The sequence below is a fragment of the Macrotis lagotis genome, chromosome 4 (assembly GCF_037893015.1).
Source record: "Macrotis lagotis isolate mMagLag1 chromosome 4, bilby.v1.9.chrom.fasta, whole genome shotgun sequence".
NCBI lineage: Eukaryota > Metazoa > Chordata > Mammalia > Peramelemorphia > Peramelidae > Macrotis > Macrotis lagotis.
In genome coordinates, this window is record NC_133661.1 from 111781865 (window position 1) to 111799199 (window position 17335).

A 17335-nucleotide genomic window follows, 5' to 3' on the forward strand; every position below is an offset into this window, starting at 1 on the left:
GCAGGGAAATGGCCCCCACTGAGTTCCTTCTCCTGGGCTTGTCAGTAACAATGGGAGAACTCTGCCTAATGTTGACTAGTGAAGAGCCAGCCTCCCCTTCCCCAACTCTAACCACAGCAATGCCAGCAAGAAGAGGGTAACCTTTGGAATCTAACTCCTAGTCAAAACTAATCTGGGAGATTCATAATTGAAGTCATCAGTTCATTCATTGATAGAACATCAGCACTGGAATGAGCCTGAGATCATCAAACAGATGAGAAAACTGTCCCAGACAGTGGGACCAAGCTTTTGCAAGGTCACACCACAGTGACAGAGCTGGGATTGGAACCCAAGGCTCCTGACTCTGAATCCAGCATTCTTTTCTAAGTGCCCATAGTAATGTTCATGCCATCCATAGGTGAAAAAAAAATTGATGGAACTATGCTTGTAATATTTGTTTATTCATTTCTTTTTTTAATTATACCTTTGATAAAATACTACATTTTTATTCCCTCATTTTTGTTACTTTAGTAAACAAATATATAATATAAAGAGGGAAAAGTACTGATGAGTAACTAGGGAACTTCTAGAAATTGGAAATTCTCAGGAAATAAACTAAGGCTCCTTGTTGGCCCATTCATGGCCTTCATCTCAATCCTATATAAACTTCTGTACCACTGGGGGAAAGAAAAGGTAGGTCATGTCCTAAGGAAAGGTTGATCTCTACCCAGTAACCCCACTAGGTTAGAATTTCATTGTGTTCTATCTAGTAGGGTAGCCCCAAAGTCAAATTCTGAGTGTGGTATCATGGAAAGAACCTTGTTGCTAGGATTTAGGAATGCAGGGTCCTAGTCCTGATTCTACTGCTTACTAGCTGGGTGACCCTGAGCAGGCTACTTTCCTTTGACTTGGTTTCAGTTACCTCACTTGAAAATGACAGGGCTACACTAGATCAAGGATTTTTTTTTTAAGGTTTTTGCAAGGCAAACGGGGTTAAGTGGCTTGTCCAAGGCCACACAGCTAGGTAATTATTAAGTGTCTGAGACTGGATTTGAACCCAGGTACTCCTGACTCCAGGGCCAGTGCTTTATCCACTGCGCCACCTAGCCACCCCTAGATCAAGGATTCTTAATTGGGTTAAGACCCTCCCAAAAGATCTATATACAGGTTTCAGGGCATTTATTTATTCACTTAGATTGGGGAAAAAAAAAAAATATATATATATATATATATATATATATATATACATAATTTTCATTGACCTTCAGTTTCCTTTATAATCTTATATGTTTTGTTTAATATAATTAAAAAGATTATTTTGAGGAGGGTCCATAGGTTCCACCAGATTGAGGGGTCCATATAAAGATAAAAAAAAATAATCTATTCTGATGCTTTCTTCTTTATTATTTTCACAATCACCACATGGAGTAGGTCTGGAGAAGAACAAGACAAGGCCTAGAGAAGATAGTATCCCTCAAGGAGTATGGCAAGTTAGCCAGAGAGCTGAAACATTACCAGATTACCTCAAAATTACTAACTCCCCCTCCATTCATTGGCATAACAGTGGAACCAAATCCCAAGATGTTGTCTTAAAGACCTTGGGACACAGAAGCCCTCCCATTGACCTCCCATTGGTCCTGATACAGGGGCCTGCATCTCCAAATGGGAGTCCAGCAACATAAAAGATATATGCTACTATGGGCAGCTAGATGGCATAGTGGGTAGAGCATCAGCCTTGAAGTCAGGAGGACTGGAGTTCAAATCTGGCCTCAGACACTTAGTAGCTGTGTGACCTTGAGCAAATCACTTAACCCTGATTAACTTGCATTTCCAGTCATAATGATTCATATCTGACCAGTGGGGTCCAGAGGTAAAAGTGTATATCATGGCATCACCTCCCTGATGTTGTGAACTTCTTCAAAAACGAAGAACAAACATCATCACTTAAATATGTATTCCTGGTGGGAACTCTGGCTTTTTACTTACAAAGACCTTTTGGAGCAGTAACTAAGTGGTGAAAGAAATATTCATACTAACATAGCCCAGGCTCTGGGGAAAGCCACATAGCCTGATTTTTGTTTTTTAAAGAAAGTCTTCCATATATAATGTTCTTTAAAGCTTACAAAGCGCATTCCTCACAACAACCTTGGAAAGTAGGTAGATTCAGTATTACTACCCAATTATATAGCAGCTCTTCTAGGGGAAAAGAGAATGTGTCTGTGAACTTAGAGCTAGCTTCAAAACTTTGGTTTATAACCAGATATCTCCTGACTCTTACATTACATCAGGCTGCCTCTCATCATAGACATAGATATTTTGGTAATGTATGAGAGGCCCATCCTTGGAGCAAAGAAGAGGTCCAAGCTCCAAACGTCCTATTTGAAGGAGAGGAAATTAAAAAAAAATACAGCTGCTTTATTAATAGTTCTTCAAACATAGGAACCTTTAAAGATTCCCAATCCCCATATCTCTCCTTGAGTAGTTACAAAGCACTTACTGAATAAATCCTTGCTGATATCTTTTTCCCTGTTCCCTAACCATGGCTCCAAGAGACATATGATTTCTAGCTCTTCCCAGATCTGCTTCTGCCATTCTCTACAACTATCTCTCTTTCCATGTGTTCTCCATGTTGTTCCTAAAATATTGGAGCCATGAATGAGGAGTTGTTCTCAGCAACTTGGCTAAGGGGCCGGCCTGCTGTGGCCGCTGCCATCGGTGGACGTCACAGCAGGAAAATCTGCCTTCTGGTGTGGAGGGGAGGGGTATTACTTTCTTACTAAATTTAAACTTCTGGGTGGTGAGTGACTGAAGGGGCTAGTTCCAGATTTCTGTTCAGCCAGAGAACATTTACTCAAACGGGAATGGTTCACCAAGAACTAGGATCAGTCAGGAATAGAAAAAAGGAAGTCTCTAAGGAGAATTCTAGGATTGATTCCCCTATTCCCAACTATTCTACCACATTCCCCCCTGCCCATCACTCTCAAGCCATTTTGCCTGCCTATAATGTTCTCCTCCATCCCATTATCATCAATATCCACCCATCTTCAATCTGAAGGACAAGGCCCATCTTCTCTAGGAAGCTTTTCTTGACCACCCAAGCTCAAATGAATCTCTTTTCTTTGAGCTCCTATAGCACTTAAAATTAAGCACTTGATAATATGGTTTTTGTGCATTATATATTCTGGCTCCTATATTTATAACTGACTATAAGCAAATCACTTAGCTTATCTTAGCTTCCTCAATTGTCAGGTAAAAGAATTGGACTTCAAGGTTCCCTCCAACTCAAAATCTGTGATTATGAATGACTTCCAAGCCCTTGTCCAGTCTAGCCCATTTGTTTGAGAAAACTTAGCCATTCTCTACCATTCCCCATCTGTTCATTTCAGCTCACATCCACATCCTCTGGAAAACCTTCCTTGATTTAACTCCAGCTATGTTCCAAATGCTGGCTTCCTCAACACACCTGGATAATTATCATACAGTTAAAAACCTCTTTAATTCAGGCTTTCTCAATTGAGAACTCAATTTGGACTTAACAGAGCTGTTGTAAGGATAATGTTTTGTTAATTGTAAGGCACTATATAAATACAAAATATCATTATTAACCAAAAATCTCAAAAAGGACCCTGAACCTGAAAGGGAGAGGGTCTATATTATTGTTTAATTTTTGCAAACAAGCTTCATTTTTTTTAACTTGGTGGCCTTAGAGAATTGCCTGGGGTCCAGAGAAATTCACCAACCTGCCAATAGGTAGCACTTAGCCTCTTCTGATCTTCTTGGCTCTCAGGCCAACAGCATCTACTTCATTGTAGTACATCTCCTACTGTCATCCATTGACTTAATCCCTGCTTTCTTGGCCCCTACTCCATAGTCTTTCACCTTTTCCTCCCCAGCTGCTGTTATGTTAGCTTTGTTCTCATGATTCTGGCTTCTCTCATCATTTCTGCAGGTTGGTGGTTTGTGAGCACATCTGAAGAACAAGGTTGGGTCCCAGCTACATACCTGGAATCCCAGAATGGTACTCGGGATGACTCAGAGATCAACACCTCCAAAGCTGGGGAAGGTAAGACAAGGCTAGGAGAAGGAAGGGGTGAGGAATGGGCCTATTTCTGAGAGTTTGGGTATTTAGGAATTGGTGATATTCTTATCAAAAGAAATTGAATTTGATATTTCTGGCCAGTCACATTCCCCAATATAAAAAGGCAGCCAGACTTCAACTTAATTCTTTATTAAATAAAGCCACTCTGAATCTACCTGCTGACCAAGGCCCCATTGAAAGAAAACTGGACCATTTCTGTGTGCTTCCCTCACCTCTAACCCATTATTACAATAGGACAATTATCTAGGCTCCTGAACAAAGAACAAAGGCATTCTCAGAACTTCACATGAGCATCATACACAGGTCTCTTCCCTCTCCTACCTTTGGGTCACTGAGCATTCATGTCAAGGGGCAAATACAGACCCATGTCCTCATTTATGCTTTCCTACTCCTTCTGTTCATCTGCTCTTCCAAATTCTGACCCATTACTGTCTTTTCTGATCAACCTCCATATTCTCTCAGTGACATTTCCTTCTAACATGTACCCAAGCATTCTGGCTGGTTTTTAGGATAGAATAGAGATCCTCTGAAATCCTGCAGTTGCTACCACATGTATGAAAGAGGGAGAGGACCCTGAGATTGTCTTCCCACAGTCTCGCCAATCCCTCAAGCCTTGACCCATCCCCTTCAGCATCTTTTCCCTCTGTATTTTTCTATATAACCTAGTCTACCTACAGTATTTTTTTCTTTGATAGAAACCATGTCCTCCTCAAATTTCCCAGCTGGTGAACCTTACACCCTCCCCTCTGAATTCCTGTGAAGTTCGCATTACTCCACAGTGGCTGTACACCAGAGCCAGACACTAGATTTTTTGCATGGCTTCCTTGCTTCCCATAATGCTAGAACCAGGAGATCCTAAGAAAAGAGGCCAAGAGAATGTTCTTTTTACCCTGGTGATGCCTGCATACCACATGGGCAGCTGTTGAGTATGTGGGCAAGAGAATGTGTTCAGATGTATGTGTGTGAGTGGCTATATGTATGTGTGTGTGTGTGTGTGTTATGAGTGCACGCACATATGTGCTTTTTGTTGTGAATTAGTTTTGCTTTGCTAGGAAGCATCTAGCATGAGCCAACATGGAAAGGCTAGATACAAAGGTGACCAACCAGCCTAGATGAGGCTTGTCTTGGTCTACTCTGGGAACTTCATGTTTAGTAAAATTATAGCTTCTTGGTTTAACTTTAGTTGTTTGAGATCTAGGTCTAGCGAGAACTCTTTCTGGATCTTTCTTCTGCAGTTTCAGAGATTCTTCCATACAATTCGATCCTTTGCTGAACAACTTCCTTAGAGAACTCCTGATGGGACCCAGTTCGCCTTTTAACTGATAGAGTCTGAACCAGTGGGGTCATTCCCCCACCCTCAGCTCCCAGCTGGGCCCCTGCTGCTAATGACTTCCAAATGGCGCCTGTCTTGACAATGGGAAAAACTTTTTCGGACAAACAATATAGTCCAGATGAGAGAGTCTGAGATGGAGATGGATAGCTGCCACTGAGGGCCCCTTCCTAAAACTGTTCTGTACCAACGGTTTCTTCTAGTAGAGAGATTACAGAGTTAGGGAGTGGCCCAGCTCCTGGACCAATGAAAGTGGCCTATAAACCACCACTCCAACTGTTTGGGGTTTTTTGTTTTTTTTAGATTTCTTATTCATCCTTCTCTAAATGTCGGTTATAGGGTGGGTCCCTGTAGCCCTTCATTCTCCTGCCCTTCTTCCCAATGTAAAACTTTTTGTTTCTTTCTCCTGACCTAACTTCCTTAAACTCTGAGATTCAGCTTCCAGTAATAGGGCAGGCTCAGGAAGATCATACATGCTCAGACTCATATGGTATCTTTTCCCCAGGGCTCTCTCTTGGTCCTGGCCCTGCCCACATCTTCCTGCTTCCAGTGCTGGTGATTATGGATCACTGAGCTATCTATGGTCTCACATCTGTTGCACCAGTGTCTTATTCCTGATGGTTTCCTCAAGGATCTTTCTCTAACCCCTTCCATAAAGATACCCTGTTCATTATTACACAAGTTTCAACAATATCCCTGGCTAACAGTACTATTCCCACATAACAAAAGCCCAACCTATCAGCCAAATAAATCTTTAATGAGCAGCTGCCACCTGCCCATCCTGAAGGGGAAAAAAGAAAAGGCAAGGATTCAGCCCCTGTTCTGAGAGTCAACAGTCTAATTGGGAAGACACAGCTAACATACAAAGCAACCAGAAAACAATAGCAGGACAATGGCTTTTTAATGCCAGATGAGTGGTACCATCTAGTAAGGATTTTAAGCAGTCTAGGAGAAAGAAGGTATCTATGTCTAGGACTCATTAGGAAAGGTTTCAAGAAGGAAAGGGGATATCATTGGGATCTTGAAGGATTGTGGAACAGGAGCTAGATTCTGGATTAGCAGAGTGTAGGGAAGATTGAAGCCAATCGTATGGCCCAGGCAGAGGACTGAAAAAGCAATCTCCTGGCTGAAGCAAAGGTTTTGTTTTAGATATGAAATGGGGAGAGAAAGTTAAACAGGTCACATAGGGCCAAATATCAGACCTTGTGTACGAGCAGAAAAGTTAGGATTGTTGGGGAAAAGGTAAAGGTGAATATAGATTCTTGAGAAAGAAGCAGCATGATGAAAGCAGTGATTAAAGAAGGTGAGTTTGATGGAATTTGTGGATCTGGTATAATGTGAGGAGTCTAGTAAGTAGATCCAATATCCAGGATGTGTGTGTGTGTGTGTGTGTGTGTGTGTGTGTGTGTGTGTAAAAAGACACACACACTCAGGGGCAGGGCAGGAGAGACAGAGAGAGAGACAGAGACAGAGACAGAGAGGCAGAAAGAGAGATGACTCACATTGAATGAAATCTAGGAACTTGGTAGTTGTGCCATGGGTACCTGCCTTTCTCTGCATCTGCTACCTGAGCTTGAAGAATCCACAGATTCCAGATGAAGAATTCCCAATCTGAACAACCCTTCCAATTTAAATATAAGAAAACTGAAGTCACATGACTGGTTTGTGATAAAAATCAAGACTAGATTTCAGGCCATCTAACTCTTATGGTCAGTGCTTCATCCACTATTAAAGGGTTGGCCAAGCAGACCTTGTCCAGGGTAGACTTCCCTTCTCAGGCGCAGATGTTTTCCAGGAAGCCAAATATTTTTGTTTGCTTACCATACAAAGTTTTCCATTGGCCATAAGCAACCCTGTAACAGGCCTGGGAATAATAATAATCTCTCACATTTTAGTTTAAAAATTTAGAAAATATATTCACAACAGGATAATGAATATGGTGCTTTAAATGTTATGATCTTTTTGAGTGGAGGAAACTAAATTATTAAGCAAACCATTTATTAAATGGCTACTATGTGCTGAGAATACAGAGGCAGAATGGAAATAACCTTTCTTCAAGAAGCTTACTTCTTCTAAAAGTCCACATATAAAGTGATACAAAATGTAGACAAAGTAAATAAAAGGTAATTTTGAGGGAGAGAAGTTCTATCAGCCAGGACCAGAGACAGAGGAAAGATTAGACCACACTCCTATTAGAAGTAGTACCAGAGCTGAATTTTGGAGAAAGGTAAGGATTCTGCTCTCAGAGGGAGGGTGAAGCAGTAGTGGATTTCAGGCATAAAGCCCAAAGCAAAGGTAGGGAGATGAAATGTTGTGTGTGAGGAACCCCTCCACTGTCACCAGTGGTGGAGTGGAAGTAATGGAAGTAATTATAGAACCCAGATCTCCTCTAACTTCTGGGTGAGTATTCTTTCTACCACTTCAATCCCTAACTCCACTGACTCCTATTGGGAGGAATATAGATTTTTTAATTTGGGCTTAAGTAATAATGCCTGTGTGCCATGGTGAGGCCCACAGTGAAACAAAACTGGAAACCCAGGGACACCTGGGCAAAAAGTCCCTCTAAAGAATAGAGTGCTTAAGGAAGGAAGCTGGACCTTGACCTTGAGCATTTTCTTTCCAGAGTGAAAAGGCTGAAGGGTGGTTAAAAATCCCAGTTGCAAAAATCCAAGGCCATCTTGTTCAGGTACTTCCAAAATCCAGGTCAGAGAAGGGAAGGATAGACAGCAACTTCAGTGAAAGGCATTTAACTTCATTCTGGTTAGGAAAATTCTCTTTCCCAGTCTATCCCAAGGCTCACAGTCTGGCTTTGCAGTTTTGTTTTGATTTTCTCATTATGCCAACCAAGTCTTCAGATGTTTCCGTTTGACATGGTGGTATGAGTTTGTTCCCTAGACTGTGTGTCCCATCTGACCATTCCCCTTGACCTCTCCCTCCCTCCCTATCTCATTGTCATATTCATTTTCTCTACCCTCCCCCCCCCCACCCTGGTTTTTTGTTTTCTCTGCCTGGCCATCACCATCTCCCCCATCAGTGTCTAAGAGACGCAAGGCCCACCTGCGGCGTCTGGATCGGCGGTGGACACTGGGCGGGATAGTCAACAGGCAGCAAAGTCGAGGTGAATTGGGGCATGGGTGGCTGCAGAGGGTCTGGTCACTGCTTCACCTTACTATCGGGCTGAGAGCGTTATAATTGGCTATGGCAACTCTTCACTTCTTCTGGGACTAGCCCAACTGGTATGCTTCCTAACACGTGTTCCCCTGCCTCTGTCTTCCCTGCTTTGGGGCTAGGGTATGGGGCTTGGAGGGTAGGAAGCAGGGTTTCTAGAAACCTGGGGAATGAAAAGTGGTGCTGGCCCAAACTGCTTCTTGGGAAAAAATAATAATGGTAACTTAAGATTCTGCCTTATCTGGTTCTGCCTAAAGAGCTCTCAGGAAGCAATTGCAGAGCTCCACAATGGAAAGGGGAGACCACCCAGGGACTCAGCAGCTTGAAGGAGCTAAACTGAATGTTTCAGCCCCTGAGGGCATTTTGGTCACATCTCCTAGTCCTCCTAATAAAGTCCTGTCTTCATCTGTTAGTCCTACTAATAAATTGTGTCTTCTCACATGAATGTTATGAACCATTGTCAGTTGTAGCTACTAATCTGTGCCTCAGCAAACCCCAGGAAAATAAGAAGGGTACAAACTTGCAGGTCAAATCTGGAAATAATAAATCTCTATCACAACAACTACAAATTCTTTTACAGAACAAGCTATAAGAAAAATGTTAGCTTAATTCAGAGCCTACTTATTCCTCCCAGTATTGAGTATAGCAAAACTTTGCCTGTAATTATTGGAACACCCTTATTCAAGTTTTTGTAAACAGGCTTTGCCTCTAGGCATTCTCAGGAGCCTGTTCAGGCTGACTAACTTAGATGTAGCCCAAGGACCACAAGGAACAAAATTGCCAAAATGTATTCCTTCTATGAGCAGATTACATTGCCTTTTAATAGCAACTGTTTTCATGGGTCTATCTCAGAATGCTGGGATCTGATGGAATAATCATTCAAAGGGCTGAATGTAACTGTTCTCTAGGTTGCACAATCCCTGATACTCAATCAGTCTATCCCAAAGTGTCCACTTCTGCCAACTCACAGAATATAACCAGAGGAATAGTGTAGCACCTATGTGGAGAGTCACCATTGGGATAGTAGGAAACCTTGGTGTCCTCTCAAACAATAGCTCCTTTCCCAAAAATAGAGAGGATAGACTATTTTGGGTTTTCTTGGAGCTGCTCATCTGGGAGCAAGAAGATTTCATATTCATATATATCCTAAAGCCAGCAATCATCTATACTTCCCATCTTTGGTGCTTGGAACTCTTAGTAGCTAAATCAATGGTAGAGTTTCTGAGATGAGTGACATGGACGGGGAAAAAAGGGCACTGCAATTTAGGCCAACAGTGTAGATGTTTCTGGGTTTCATTAGTTGGAATTGAGCATCTCACTACCTACCCTGCTGAAGTAGACATAGCTTGGGCTTGGAGTCATAAAGCTAGGAAATACCCAGGTCAGTTTTTTGGGAGGGAAGATTCAATGGGATGGACCAGAGATCTCTCCATGAAGCTAGGTGATCCACTGACAGAACCAATCTTAGGGTATCTCAATGGATTGTTGGTACCCCAGATAAAATAAAAATATTGCCTTGAACATATACCATTTGGGGTGTGCTGGGATACTGCCCAGGTTCCTGAGACCTAGTTTTCCCTATGTAGATGAATTGTGGAAGGAGGTACTGAAATCTGATAACAGGGGCTTGTGAAAGTCCCCATGAAGCCAAGCCATCAATGGAAAAGTGCACTGGGGAGAAATGCCTGAATTCCAGGTACCAGACCAATCAATGTCCCCAAGAAGCCGAGTCATATGAAGAGCAGTGCACTGGGATGAAGAGGCTGAAATCCAATATAATGAGGGCCCAGAGATGACCCACAGCCCTTTCCCAAAGCAGAGGAATTTGGAGAATAGACCAAAAACAACCCCAACAACAGCCCAGAAGGAGAGAGTCCCTCCCACAAGACAGCAAGAGACCAGTCTGGTCCAGCCCACAGCTGACCCCTCTTCTTTCTGAGCTTGTAAAAGCAAACTTGTCCAAGGCAGCTTCATGAATCCCAGTTCCAGCACTCGATACAAACCAGCTTCACACAGTTGGACTCCAGCACCTTGGCCTCCTCTGCTTGTTTTTCTTTCTCACCGGGGATTCCGAGGGAAGAAATGAAACTGCTTTTCTGTCCAGCCTATTAAAGGCAGAGGAGTTCCCTTCTCAGAATGTACACACACACACACACACACACACACACACACACACACACCCAACTATATCAATGCAACCATAGAAAGATAAATCACACTCAGGAGGATGTATGTACAAATATCTACAGAGAATTATTATTATAATAGCAGCCCCCCCACAGACATATACAGCATCAAATACATATATACAACCCCACTTATAACTATATTTACACAACACTCATGCACATCCACATCCATTCATGTTATATAACCACATGCCCCAAATTCTACAGAAGCTGTGACAAACCATGACTTTCCTTTCCTACCTGAATCCCAGACTGATGACATTTCTTTACATGGCCCATCCCTGCTTAGTCCAAAAAAACCACATGATCAGGAACTCACAACTCCAAACAAATAAACACATATAATCTTATATACTGTAACTGTGCATATCCAAACATTTCTCCATAAAGGCATAGTCAAGTTAAGTATGCATGGAGACATATATACAGGCACAGAAACAGCAAACACTCTCCAAGCATTAGACCTACAAGGTTAAAGAGATTTAGCCAGAATGGAAACTCCTGCTAAGTGTGTTGGGGAACCGGTTTGTTGAGAATAGCACTAAGGGGCAGGAGGGAGACAGGCATGGAGGGGAGCTGGTTGGTAAGTAACTGAGCAAGAGAGAAACAGAACTTTCCTCAAGGGGCCTCCACCAGCCCTTTGTTAAGGGGCCATTGGAATGAAGAGGTTTCTTTTTTTCAGCAAAGGCTGAGTAAGTTGTGGGGGCCGGGAAAGGAGTGGGGGAGATTGCTGACGGAGGGGAAAGTGTCTGGAAAGAGAAGTCTTCTGTGGTTTGGAAAATGCACAAATCTCCAGCCACTTTTGGCTCCCTAATCCAAACTGGGACCATTCCATGCTCTCCCTCTCACCCTCCCTCCACCCTTGGCACACTCAATGCCTGGTGAGCCGGGTGGCCGGCAACAGAGGGACCGTTACCTCATGCCTGAGTCTAGGTGTGACAATGTTCTTAGAGACTTCAGGAAGGAGATTGGGAGAGCCGAACTGCTTGGGTCACCTTTCTAACAAAACCATATTTTCAGTAGAAAAAGCTTGAGTGACCCTTAACCATACAGTGCAATTATTTCCATGGGTCATGGGCCCATGCTTCTCCAGGTTTCTAAGGCAAGCCTACAAAGGAATTTTGTGGTTTATACTCTCTTGGAGTATGGAACTCCCTGCTCTTACTCCTCACCTTTCCCACCCTCACTATTGGGACCAATGAGTTTGGAACCATAGTGATCCTAGGTAGATACCAAGGCATGGAAGGTGAAACCACAGGTTTTGCAGACTCTCAGGCAATCACCTGGGAGGAGATAGAACCCTTCCCTTTCTCTTTCACTTCAAAAGAGGAGGCAAGGGCCAAATGAGAGACTAGGAAAAGTATTTTGTAAACATTAAAACTGTGACATTTATACATACATATAAGGAGTTCATTCATTCCTGATGTGGGACTGGGTTCTTGCCAAACCTAGAACCCATGTAAGATTAAGGAGCTGCTGCTCCTTCACCAAAGAACTCCAGAGTATTTTTCTAGCCCCTAGATCTAAAGAGTACAAACAGCAGCAGCATGATATAGTTGAATTTTCCTTCATCTAAAACCATGGTATCTAAAGTTAATTCCCCAACCTTGTTTGATGGAAGGTTAAGAGAAAACTCACTCTTCTGTAACAGTCAACCTAGCTTCCTGCCTTCTCCTGTAGATGGGAGACATTATTTTTTGGGAACTAGGGCTAACCTGGCCCCCTTGCCTTGCTCCCTCTCCCCCCTCACTAAAAGGGAAGAGTGGTTGTGATTTAAAAAAAATTTTTTTTTATTTTTTTGCTGTGAAAGCAACTCTGCAGAAGGAAATTTTAATGATGGCTTCCTGTTCAGGACCACAGGGTTTTAAAAATAGCATGGCTAAACAAAGGCACCATGTGGAGGGGACCTCGCCCATCCCTAACCTCGGAACTTTGGATCATGAGACCCAACCCTGCCCCTCCAGGCACTGTAATTGTCCAACATTTGCCCTCCCCATCCCCTCCCCCTCTTCAGCAACTAGAAGAAAGGAAGAAAAGAAGGTCCTGTTGGAAAGTTGAGATGCTCCAGGCAAGAAGTCAAATGGAGAGGATCAGAACTATACAATACTGAACTTCTGAAAGATTCAAGTTGGAATTTGGCATGTGTGGGCTTCTCTCACGCTTCCTTGGCCTCTCTCCCTAGCCAGGTTGGAACAGAAACTTTCCAGAAGCGAGACTTCTCCAAAGACAGCACCTATATTGAGTGGAGGAGGAAGAGCCAAAAACACTGGGTTTTGGTTGGGGTAGAAGGAGGAGTATCTCCTTCCAAAAAAAAAAAAGCTTCTTTTAAGGAGTAAGGGGGAGCCAAAGGGTGTCCTCAGCACAGATTATCCAAGGGAAATTTACTCCAGCATGGTTCTGGCTTTCCCAGCCACAAGAACTGAAGTCTCCAAAAGCAGGGCTACCAGCTCCAACCCCCAATAGCAGATAACCAGCCAAAGATGAAGCAGAAGCCCTGAATTGGGAGCAGGAGTGACAATTTCCATTCCAGTCAGCAGAACTTTGGACAGCCCTTTCCATGTTGGTCAGGAATAAAAAGCCAAGAGGATGATTGTCATGCCTGGGAACTGTAAAGAAGGCTCAAGAAGGTTGTATTTTCTTCCTGGGCTTGTCTGCCATCAACTTGTTCTCTAATTCACCTCATTTGACATGGCCAGTTGCCTGCACATGGGCCAGCCAAAGAGGGATCAGGATATATTGGTTCAGCTCCTCCCAAAGGGCAATGGCATCATACTCTTTTCTCCCACTCTGTTTCTCCTCATACCCCTTATCCTCTCATGGTGAGGAATGGAAACTAGAGTAGCTGCTTCTAAGGGAGCAAACCCTTCTTGGTAGATTTTTTTTTTTGTAAGGCAAATGGGGTTAAGTGGCTTGCCCAAGGCCACACAGCTAGGTAATTATTAAGTGTCTGAGACTGGATTTGAACCCAGGTACTCCTGACTCCAGGGCCAGTGCTTTATCCACTATGCCACCTAGCCGCCCCGGTAGATTATTTTTTTTGGTTCCAAGTTATTTTCCCAAGGACAGTGACTTAGGGTGACGCTTTCCTGGTCCTTACCACTCTATTCCTAGCCTTCAGAAGGGTCTATACTATGACTCCCAGGATCTCACAAGGCGAGGAAGGAGGTGAGCCAGGCTTTCTACAGTTGGCTGGATGTGAACTGGTCAGGAGCAAGTTTGAGGATTACCCAGCTCAGGAAGGGTCTGTAGGAGGTGATTTAGCTTGTCTTCCTCCATTTCATAGTTGTCTCTGCAATACTGATTATGAAAGAAAAAGGAAAGAATATCCCTGAAATAGTTTATATGTTTGAGAAGAGTCTAAAGATAAGAACCATCTGTCTCTTTATTTATGATGCCCTTGGTTTAGGTTAATTTCCACATCCAATCTGAGTCCACCTAATGAGTTCTCAGGCCTCACTCCCAATACCTCTGTGATCACTCCATCACAGTGAGCTAGTAGACCTGAGCTTGGAGGAGGGAAGATGAAGTCCCAGATGTATTGTTAACACATAATGATTGAAGCCTCTTACAATTGGTTTCAATTAAAAAAAAAACAAAAACAAACCTGTCATTTCTCTTAACAAAGAGAAATGTCTCTATGTTATTAGGCCAATTCTTCTTCCCCTTGCCCTGTCTCCCCCAGAATTTATAATGTTTGTAATACTGTTCCTGTCCTAATTGTCCCTTGTAGTGTTAGTTCACCTAATGAATTTTTGGGAAGTCATTAGATAGATTCATAACATATATATATATATATATATATATATATGTATTTATACACACACACACACGCAATGCTAGTCTATTTGACCCAGACAATAAGAATGGGGAGGATAAACTCACTGTAGGCTGCAGTTACCAAGGAAGTAACATTGAGTCTTCAAGGATGGATAAGTGGAAAGAGGCAGAGGACATTCCAGATGGGCAAATGAGACAAAGTTAGGGAGGCAGAAATGAGTGATTTTGTTCAGGGGATGGTAAGGAGATATAGTTTACTCTATTGGAGTTGGCCTATTGGGAAGGAGAGAAAGACAAAACTAGAGCTGTCCCAGGACATTAAGGAGACCCCTATCCTAGCAACTATCTTCCTGCTGCTATGGGTGGCAGGGTGGGAGGAGGGGGGAAGAGGAAAGGTCTATAATAGGATTCATCAAATAAGTTCCAGGCTGTCCTTGGCAACATTAATCTCTGTTGGCTATCCAAGGAGCCAGTTGGCTCTCAGTCCCTTCGGCTGTCCTCCAGTGCTGTCAGATCAGGGAGACTGGGTAGCCAGCTTTGTTCTTCTAATTCCCTATATCCTTGAAGTGGGAACAATTTATGTGATTAGGTCCCCATAGTCCCATCTTCTCAACCTCCAGGGTCTAATCTTTATACCTACTCCACAATCCTGGGATTGACCTTCAAGTTCTTGTGTTTGAGGAGACTCTGGGCAGTGCTTTGGGGAAGAAATAAAGGAGATTGGGGAGAGATTGTTGTTCATGGACCCAATAATGACTGTGCCTTTCAAATCCCTTTCCTTCACCCCAGAAGAGAAGTATATCACAGTGCAGCCGTACACCAGCCAGAGCAAAGATGAAATTGGGTTTGAGAAGGGGGTCACTGTGGAGGTGATCCAGAAGAACCTAGAAGGATGGTGGTACATCAGGTAATGTGTTTCCTTTAGCCCCAGAAGGCTGTAGGCCCTGCATTTTATTATTCTGTGCTTCTAAAGACAAACCATTCCTGGCAGAGCAGAGAAAAACCAGAGCAGCTTGCTTCTCACACGCTCCCCTTTTCCCTTCCTTTCCTCCTCCCCCACTGCAGAATGGGTGTCAGATGGTAATCAATTATTAACTGCAGCATGTTGTAGGGGCCTGGATGTGGGGGTGTTGTCAAATGGAGCCTGGAGATCTGAAAGGTTTGACCAAACTATGCTTATCTTGCAGATTTCCTTCCCTGGAGGGGAAAAAATAAATGAAGGCCCAGGCAAAGCCAAGTAGGGGCAGTGGTTTTAGCCTCTGGCGGGTTGGGCCAGGCTTATATAGGCTATGATGCAATTCCCTTGGCTTCACATCTGCAAGAAAGTTTTTGTACGTTTGAGTTTGGTTTCCCATGTCCAAACTAAGGCCATCTGGCATCCCCTCTGACAAGGGCTGCTTGGGCCTCTAGGCCACAAGGGCCATAACACACTCAGCTCCATATTCCTGTACTCCCTACTATATAGAGTAAAATCATTTACATAGCTTAACTGGCACTTAATTGGAACCCCAACTCAGTCATAGTTGACCTCAACCTGTGGCTCTCCCACTGCCCACTTTGAAGGAGCCAGACTAGAGCTGGGGGCGGGGTGGGGGGGGGCAGACAGAGAAGAACTAAGCCAATCCCAGATTCAGAAGAGCCAGATCAGGCTTCCAAAGGAAATCCTAAACTATCAGCATCCTGAAGACAGTCCCCAGTGTCCCAAGAATGGCCCTTGAATGTGACCAGAGAGCTAGAGACAAGTGACTGAAATTGAAGTCAAAGGCAGAAAACATAGATCCTGGATTGTCAGAGCTGGAAAAGGACCTTTTTATAAAGAGAAACTATCACCAAAGTGATGACTCGCCTAGAATCACACAAGTTAATGATAGATCTGTGATCTTCTGACTCTTGGGACAGTGAGACAAGAATGTGAGTCAATTCCTAGTCAGACTTTTAATCTGAATGATTATCAGAGACTCCCCTCTGGACCCCTGTGATAATCACTCAAAGACCACAGAATCAGGATAGCAAAGATCATCTTAGCATTTTTTTCACTCCCTAACACCACCATCCAGTGACATCTTATGGGTGAGAGTCCTCAGGGACTCTGAGGCAAAAGACCCCTGGTAGGTCTTTTCTGCTCCTAGTTAACTGACTGGCTGATTTCCAAGCAAAGGATTCATTCATTTCTTTGTAGATCATATCTTTTCTTTCCAGGAGGTTTGTCTCTTAGAAAGGATCCTTTCCTTGGATACTGACTTAGTCCGAGAGAACAAGGAAACATGACTCTGTATGAGTAATTCTTCTTAGCTTGCCATTCACTTAACTTTTCTTGGCAGAGAAGTTCCCCTAAAACTTCTGGGCCCAGGAAGCAGTTTCACATCCTATTTTAGATGTTTATAGGATCCACCTAATTTTCAGGCCCCGATCATAACACCCTCATAACATCCAGTCTATTATGGACAAACATGGTGCTCCTACATACAACTACATACAGCTAAGGGGTGTGTGTGTGTGTGTGTGTGTGTGTGTGTGTGTGCGTGTGCGCCTAGAATTGTGTGCCTAACAGTGAAGACTAGATGTTCTGAATCGTGCACGCTCTCCTTCAGCTACCGATGGAAATTTATGCATTTTATGAAGACAACTGGCAGAAAAGGCTCCTTCCTAGAACCCGAGTTTCCTGATTTCTCATTTGATGTTTTTTTCTACTATGTTCCAACTGCCTCCAATTCAACTCAAGAAATATTTGTAGAATGCTTACTAAGCACAAGATAGTAGTAAAGAGCTGTTTCAAAAGTTGGCCTAGAACCT

General features: G+C 43.2%; 1 protein-coding gene across 4 annotated transcripts in view; it reads left to right on the forward strand.

Moving 5' to 3' along the window:
* Positions 1-17335, forward strand: part of SH3PXD2A (SH3 and PX domains 2A) — a 362190-nt gene that overhangs the window by 320275 nt on the left and 24580 nt on the right. For 2 of the 4 annotated variants that reach the window (XM_074233789.1, XM_074233790.1), the window contains one exon: positions 15332-15449. In XM_074233789.1, coding sequence (XP_074089890.1) covers positions 15332-15449 — 118 coding nt within the window. Of the gene's footprint in view, positions 1-2715; positions 4043-8442; positions 8527-15331; positions 15450-17335 lie in introns of those variants that run through there. The other 2 variants (XM_074233787.1, XM_074233788.1) reach the window with 2 other exon arrangements.